Consider the following 8,388-nt stretch of genomic DNA (forward strand, 5'->3'; position numbering starts at 1 on the left):
GAGAAAAAAAAAATCTACAAGAAAATCCTTCAAAGAACTAGGACCCCAAACACAAATATCCCTTCTCCCTGAACTATCAGTGTAATCACTGACCAAAGATAAAAAGAACCACATTATCCGTCATTTCTCTATTAGACAAAGGACAACCAAAAAAAAAAAAAACCAAGAGCAAGAGAAGATGAGTTTCCAAAAGAAGATAACACAAAAGCCACCAATTGATTCCCCACAGAAGTTAGATAGTACAAATGAGAAAATAAATGATTCCTAAACTTAAAAAATGTCTACTAGATTTTTTGAACGTTCAATTTCGTATCTAATATACCTCTGAACTATTGAATACGTTTTAGAACTCATGAACTTATTGGCACAACAAAAATCTATATAACATAAATTGAAAAGAAACTAATTAAACACTTCTAAAGTTTAAGGACTACGGGACAAAATTGAAAGTTTAAGAACCTATTAGACACAATCTTGAAAATTCAAAACTTGTAACTTAATATGAATAAATAAGTTATCAATCTAAAGAGATGCTAAGGTTTGATCATTGTGATGAGTCTGACGGCATTAGAGCAAAGCATCAATATGGGTGGATCCAGGCACAAGAGAATACAGCAAAGCCTCATCAATCATAAGAAACAACAAGATGGCATTGTAATATAACATGATATTGGTAAGTGAATTGTCATACCAGCTCTCCATGTCACTAAATTCATAAACTTCCCTCCAATACATATGTTTACACTACGAGGCACAAAAATGGAAACAACTGCAACAAGTCTAGCGTCCACGCCCACGACCACGCCCACGCCCTCGTCCGCGTCCCCGTCCCAAAGGCCTCCCTACAGTTGCAGCAGATTAGAGAAGTACATGAGCAACATATTAGATAATGAAATTGATTAGCATATAATTCAACATACAACAATGACCTGCAGGAAATAAACCATAAAATACAGGCCAGAATGCAAAAATGACGCATAATACCTGCAGTTGGTTTCTTGGGCTTGACCCTGGGTGTCTCTTCAACAAGTAAAGTCTCAAGATTCAAGCTGTCAGGGAGAATATAATATCTGATGTTGTTACCCCTCACACTTAAATGATCCATGGTAACTGGATTTTTCCCCTTTAGGGTAAGTTTCACAGCCTTCAAATGTGTATTCATGCTAATGTCCACACCTAAGTAATACAAGAAAATCAACCTGTCAGTAACTTCTAACCTTGACCAGTACTTACTTTAAGGTCATGCAATGTCATTGAATATTACTAAATCTAAACTTAACAGCTGCAATGATGTGGTGTTAGTCTCCTCTCTCTGGTAGTCATCAAAAAAACACTTGTTAGTTTGTTAGTATTTTGGCTTGTTTTTGGAATATTTATTTCAGGGCTATTGATTTGGCCTGGTCTCTTTGGTGGTCATTGGTTTTTTCTTCTTCTCCATTTGGAGGTTGTTTACTTGCTCATTTTGTTTCTTTTCATCTATTAATGAAAAGTTGTTTCTTACAAGAAAAAGAAAAGTGAAACATTCAACTTAACTTAGATGCTTCTATGAATTATAGTCTAAAAAACCTTTCACAAGGCATAAGCATAACAGCAATGTAAGTTGTTCAAACTTCAAACATATTGTATATATCGAGATGCTAATAGTCTCAAGTCCAAATCCTCCCACAAAGGATGCAACCAACTAAAATTATGACACTGAGTCTTAACTCTTCCTTTTCCTTTTTTTTCTTGATAATCGGGAGTTAGAGCTTTGCTCTCCTATACCTAGGACACCCACCCCCACCCCAAGGCTTAGAGCCAAGAGACGTCAAGGCTTTTTTGTATTAAGCTCACTTGAAGGTTTGAACTTGAGACCTCTAAGTCAGTATGACCAAGAGACCCCAACCCTTGCCAATAAGGCCACCTCTTGGGGGCAATCTTAACTCTTCCTTTAAACATCTTAAGAGGAAGACTCTTACCATTAATAAATATATTGGTCTTGGTAATATCAGCATAGAGAAATACATTGTAGTGTTGCAAATAGGGATCTACGTAGTCCAAGACTCTGAAGTTATCAAGAGGATTAATGGTACATCAAAACCATTCGACATTGACAGTAAAATTCAAACTCCAATTATCCCTTCAGGCTGAAATGTTAAACTTCCAATAATAATTGGAGATAGAGAAGAAAAGAGAATTGCAGTTGAAGTTTGGAGAATGCTCTGCCTACAAGTCCATAATTCTAGGGTTTAACAGGATCAAGAAAGTGTTTATGCAAAGCATGTTGTGATTGAAAGAGAGATGGAGACCTGTGATAGTGCCATGGACAACGGTTCCATTTTTGAGCTCGATTGAGACAGTCTCATTGTTGAGCTTCATCAAAAACCTGCACAGTCATCAAAACCAAGTTTCAAAACATAAAACCAGTCATTCAATGCTGTGAACAAATAAATGGAGACAAAAGAAACTCAAGGAAGAATTTAAAAAAAAAAAAATGGCATACCTGACGAGCTTCATGATAGCAGAGGAAATACAGAATGTAGGGTTTCTGGTTCGGCACAATGGAAAGAAAATAATCAACCGGCGAAGCTAGTTCAAACTAGCAGTATTTCAGCAGCTGCAAGATACTTCATTCGTGATTGTAAACTCCAAAAGTGCATGATGCTTCTATCCTAGCATCTACATATATGTCCCTAAAGCATATGAAAGATGGAACAGGCCTAACTAATAGCCCAACTACAACAACTCAGCAGGGTGGCAAAACACAATCAAATGTGCTGTCCATTGACCAACAACAAGCCCACAAATAAAGATGGAAAACCATCTATAACAGGGGGGAAAAGAATCAAACAGACGCAAAACCCACATGAACATAAAGTACGAGTGAACCAGAAACATCAGTTCTCAACCATAGGCCACATCAATTTCAAGCACAGACAAACAAACAAAGGGGTAGATGAGGAAATTTAAAGAGATTTCTTCATAAGTAACCCTAAATGCTTGACACCCTAAACCACTATAACAAAAAGACAGAACTTATAATCAGATGCCAACTATAGTCCCAGTCTTTAAATACTTACCCTGGTGGAGGACAAAAAGAAGTTCCCGTCTCGTACCAAATATTATTCCTGCACAAACAGATAACAAGAATTTGAATCTTAGCTTTTTCACTAACGATAAATCCATCCTGCTAACAACCACTCATAAACTTATGCTCAACACATCCTCGTTAATCAGCAAAAGGAAGTTTATATGATGCTGAGCTAACAGTAACAGCATAAAAAGAAGTCATATTAACTAAAACCACAAATAAAAAATATTCCCTAGGTTATGAGAACCTAGGTAGGACTTGACAAAGTTTGACATACCTAATACATTTAACTTTGGAGGTTTGACTTTTGAGATTATAAGAGAGAGAATGAAAAGATCTTTCATGCTATCACATTCTAGAACGAACTCAGAGAGCTATGCATGCCAAATCTTTCTATGACAATCCCAAGACCCTCTTAATTGTGTTTCAAAATAGAAGAGAAGATTAGACTACTTTTAAATCCATGTACAAATAACTATTACATATTATAAAATTTAACAAATGTTTAAGTAATTTGACTAATTATAATTCATTGATTTCATCCAAGGGATTTAATGATTTCCATTCAATTTTTTGCTAAACAAAATTCATGTGAATGTTTGAATTATTTGACAAGAAGACCCACTATCATTAAATAAGTGCTTCTAGTTCATTATTGTTTCTATAATGTCAAACCAGTAAAGATATTACATGCCAATCAATAGATTAAATTGGTTTGGAAGCAAATTTTGTCATCCAAATTACTATTTTAAAGTTCACAACAAGGGTCTAAAAGCAAATGACTATAAAGATTATGTTTCACTTGTTGATAAGCAATGTCAAAAGGATGAATTTACAATAATTTTTTGAGAAATGTTATTGGATACAACATAACAATAAAATTTTTTTGACAAAAGTATGATGTGTTATGATGACCATTATCTCACGAGAAAGAATATGAGATGTAGAGCAGGACCTCATAAATTTACAACCAAATGCACAAAGCATTGGAGTCTTAAGCAATATAATGGAAAGCCAGTTATGATTGTGAGCTTTTGTCAGAGTAAAGCAGTAATTTTAATTCTGGAGGAAATAAAACCACAAGCTCCATTTTTTGTACCAACAATTAAAAATTGTTTCCCCTAACTTCGGATAAAAAAAGCAATTCTATTGAAGGCTTTCAATATACTATGAATAGGTCAATAGCTTTCCATTTTCCAAAGATCTTTTGAAAATATTAGAAACGTTTTTAGATATAAAAATCATCAAAAAGAAAAAGTTGGAGGCCTGAATGATAGCCATTAATTTTTTGGAGAAGCTAAACACCTACAACAGATTACAATGAAGAATGCCAAATTGAGCTTGTCTCCTTCCCCATGCCTGTTCTGCAAAAAGGATAGGGAATATAGTCAGCACTTGTTCTTCTCTGTTCATATGTTACCGTGTGTTGGAATAAGCTTCTGAGAGTTTTCAATCTGTCCTGCTCGGTCTTTCCCAAGCATTTCAGCTTATATTTGGAACCTATTTTGGTGGAAAGATCAGAATTCTATGGTCCAACATGATGGTTACTCTTCTTTGGAACTTATAAACAGAAAGGAATGTGAGAAACATTCAGGAGGAAGAAACGCGTAGCAATGATGATTGGATTTAGTCAAATTTCATTCCTCCCCAATTGGTGTGTCCGCTATTGTGAGTTCTGTAATTATGGTTTCTCATACATTTTTACACCAATTGGAAGTCTTTTTTGAAATCCCCTTGGATTTTCAAGGATAACCCATCACCTCTTTTGTACATCATCAACCCCCAGCCATAAACCCAAACCCCAAACTCTAAAACCGTGCTAGTTGCTGCCCCGTTATTTAAAGCCCTTGAACTTCTGTCTGGAGGACTCCTTGACATAATATTTTGTTAAAATTTAATGGAAAAAGGTCAACAACAGAAAACTTTCTTCACCAAGTGCATCTACTGACTTCACTACTGCAATACTATAATAACAAAATTACACTCAAACATAAAACCCTACAAACTTTTATCATTGTTATCAACCTTAAAAGGTTTATATCGCGTCTCCATGAAGAAAATTCATGTTCACCGAGTGCCCCATTTCATTGACGCCCCACTTTCACATCGACTTCCAATTTCGAGCCCATAAAAGGCAAAATACGAGGCAGAGCGGTAGAAGAAGGGAAAATGGGAAACAAGAAAACAAAGAGTAAACCAGCCAGGTGCAAAACCAACAAGTTCTGACGCCACAACAACTAATTGAAATCCCGTGAAGGAATAATAGAATCGTCAGTGAGAAATAACAAATGGAATCGGAAGAAGAAATTTCTCGAGCCAACCAAAACATCAACAGAATGAAAAATAAAAGAACATTACTATGAACAGAAAAACAAGAGAGAGATTGAGAAGAGTACCTGAGATCGAGGGAGGTGCGAAGCAAGAAATGGACGGGAAAACGAAGTGAAATTTGAAAAGGGAGGGAGGGAAGCAGACGGCTAGGGTTTACGATTATAATTTTTTTTCTTTTTTCATTTTTTTTCTCTTTTAATAAGAATTTTTTTTAATACAATAAATGTAACCCAAAATTTGAATCTTACTTCAGTAAAATGGATACATGTCTGAACTCTTACTCGTATTTTTTCTTATTCAATAATTAAAATGGTAGAGATTGAACCATCAACTTTTGAGGTGATATTAACGTACTTTGTCCATATGTTTTTTACCTAAATTGTTCCATCTTCTTTCAATTTCAACATATCTCACGGAAACTACTTATTTTTAATTTCAGTTTACTTTTATTTTTGGTTCATTTTGGTATTTATGTTTTCAATTTTTGTTTATTTTAGTTCATCTACTTTCAAAATGTTTCAAAATGTTTGTTTTGATCTATGTAGTTTAAAAAGTTTTTATCTTTAGTCTCAATTTACAACATTTTGATATAACTTATGCACAATGTAAATCATTTAATATAAATTTATAATTATATTTCAAAAATAAAAAATTAGTGAGTAAAGGGTCATGCCAAAATTTTCATTAAAATAAATAAGATAAAAATGAAAATGAAGATCTAAAATGGGCATTTTTAACAAGTGGAAGGACCAAAGAACGTTTCGAAAGTACGAAAAATAAAATAAATAAAAGTTCAAAGTATACAGACCAAAATAGATATTTTAAAATAACATGAACATAAATAAACTAAAATCAAATATTTGTATATTTGTACTGTACATCTCTATAAAATATCACGAATTCTTTTCTCAAAAAAAAAAAAAATCACAGATTCAAATTTTCCCATCTTATTCTTAAAGAAGAAACCATCAATAATATAAGGTAGGTATGCTTTTTATTTATTATTTATTATTTTTTTTTAAACCAAAGTATGCTTTTGAAATTGTGATAATAATAATTAATTTTTAAATTAAATATATTATGCATGACAAATTAAGCTTAGTTGAATTGAGTTTTTAAATTGATTAAGACATATACATACAAATTAGATATTTGAATATCTTTTTGTTGAACTAAATAAACAAATAAATTTATTATTATCCACTAAATTTTAATTCCTTTTAGTAAGAACAATAAAATAATAGGAACAATATAAATGATAAAAATATATTGTAAATTTTACATAATTAATACCATTTAAAACTTTTTCAATTAAAGTTAATTCGACAAATTTAAAACTAAGTAATTAAAGATTATTATGTTTAGATTTAATGAATTAAACTGAAATAAGTAGCAAAATTCAAACAGTCAAACATTTATAAGATAACTAAAATATTAAAGGAGACCCTTTTTTAGAATGAAAAATAACAAAAAAAAAAACGAAACACTAAACAGAACTTTTTTAAAAATAATTTTTAGACTTAAAAATTGATGTTATGATTAGAAAAACAAAGACATAATAGAAACACTACCAAAAAAAAAAACAGACATACGAAAATACAAAAATGAAAATACAGAAATTTTCCTTCGTATAATATGATTTTATTGAAAAGAAAAAACATTTGGTACTTTTCAATTTGAGGAACCTTTTTTTTGTTGGAAAAGCAATTTGAGGAACCTAAAATAATGAAAAAAAAACCTAAGAGTATATTTACAAAATTTTGAACTCAAATATAAATAAAAAAACGTAGAAAAAAATAATAAAACCCAAAACAAATATTAGAAAATAGTATCCGATCAATTTATTAAAGTTTAATAATAAAGTCCGAATAAATTTATATTAATTTAAATATGTGGCATAGTGTTGGGATTCGAATTCACGACATTTTAGTTGGAAATAGATGTTGTTGGAGGTGATTTTTAGCTCACACATGGCACATATTGACTGGATAATAGAAGTCACACATGACTTTGATTGATAAAGTCTCAAGTTTCATTGCCTCGACCTCATCTCCCACGACCGAGCCGATCCCTCGTGCGGCCGAGCTAACCAAGCTTACTTGAAATCCCGTTCCCATTTATTGGTTGAATTGATTATCTTAACATTGGCTCAGTCCCAATCTTCGACAGAATCCACGACAACATGCCGCAATTCACGGAAACTTTAAAGAGTTGTCGAGGTTTTGATGGGAATATTGTCAGGGAAGTTACTTATAAATAGAACTCATTCACTTAATTTTGAGGTATGCAAACACTCAATTCCCCCCTCGCATTTAGTTCGGTCAATTACTGACTTTAGCATCGGAGTGTGTTCTATTTTGCAAGCTCCTTACTCAAACCATTTCTAGCTCGTTCGTCGAGTCATTCTCTGCTTTAGTCAAAGTTTGTGGTGTTGGTCAATTTCTTGATCAAACATATGTCTAAACTAGTTGAGCTATGCTCAGTTTGACAGATTAGTTAAGAATATGATAAAACAATATAAGTGTTATTTATCATTTTTAAGAAATGTTTTCAAAAGTGTATAAAAATTTAATAAATAACAAAATCCAGTTTTTTTTCCTCATCGCTCCCAATTTTACTGACTTATAAAATGCATAACTAATATTAAAAAGTACCTATAACATACAAATTTTCAACATTTAATTTTAAAAAAATAAATTTCACATAAAAAAATTTACTTTTTTATTTAAAAATTAAGAGAATCAGAAATAATAAAGGGTTATTAAACATACTTTTGTTTATTTATATAAAAAAAAGCAATAAACAATTTTCAAACACGATTCTGTTTGTACTTATTAGAAAAAGAGAAAATATGAAATAAAAAATAGAAACAAGAAAGAGAAACGTTATCAAACAAGTCCTTGCTATTATTGTTATTTTCACTCAATAATAATAAGTTTGTTTCTTTAAAAAAGAAAAGCCACTTTTTTAATATCAAGTTGGACATA

The 8,388-nt window shown here is 32.0% G+C and overlaps 1 protein-coding gene across 5 annotated transcripts; it reads right to left on the reverse strand.

Moving 5' to 3' along the window:
• Positions 1 to 610: 610 nt before the first annotated feature.
• On the reverse strand, positions 611 to 5,597 carry LOC111024391 (small nuclear ribonucleoprotein SmD1b). Of its 5 annotated transcripts, none has more exons than XM_022302071.2 (7): positions 5,467 to 5,559; positions 4,380 to 4,434; positions 3,060 to 3,107; positions 2,483 to 2,596; positions 2,289 to 2,365; positions 985 to 1,176; positions 611 to 842 (listed from the first exon to the last, which is right to left on the reverse strand). In XM_022302071.2, exons 4-7 carry the CDS (start codon positions 2,494 to 2,496, stop codon positions 781 to 783), a joined length of 345 nt encoding a protein of 114 aa, XP_022157763.1. In that variant the 5' UTR covers positions 2,497 to 2,596; positions 3,060 to 3,107; positions 4,380 to 4,434; positions 5,467 to 5,559; the 3' UTR covers positions 611 to 780. The 5 variants fall into 5 exon arrangements, with proteins under 5 accessions (XP_022157763.1, XP_087977384.1, XP_087977383.1 ...); XM_088121258.1 differs by having other exon boundaries at positions 2,483 to 2,527; positions 5,467 to 5,556; XM_088121257.1 differs by lacking the exon at positions 4,380 to 4,434 and having other exon boundaries at positions 2,483 to 2,527; positions 5,467 to 5,597.
• Between the last annotated feature and the right edge of the window lie 2,791 nt (positions 5,598 to 8,388).

Source organism: Momordica charantia (genome assembly GCF_013281855.1).
Source record: "Momordica charantia cultivar OHB3-1 chromosome 2 unlocalized genomic scaffold, Mcharantia_2.0 BLBB01000002.1, whole genome shotgun sequence".
In the NCBI taxonomy this organism is placed as follows: domain Eukaryota; kingdom Viridiplantae; phylum Streptophyta; class Magnoliopsida; order Cucurbitales; family Cucurbitaceae; genus Momordica; species Momordica charantia.

What these genes read in the sequence shown, in the direction of transcription:
- LOC111024391 (XM_088121257.1), bottom strand. An exon ending in TGTCCATGGCACTATCACAG is followed by an intron (nt 1,177 to 2,288) that starts GTCTCCATCTCT and finishes TGTATTACTTAG; the next exon opens with GTGTGGACATTAGCATGAAT. An exon ending in GCCCAAGAAACCAACTGCAG is followed by an intron (nt 843 to 984) that starts GTATTATGCGTC and finishes CTGCAACTGTAG; the next exon opens with GGAGGCCTTTGGGACGGGGA.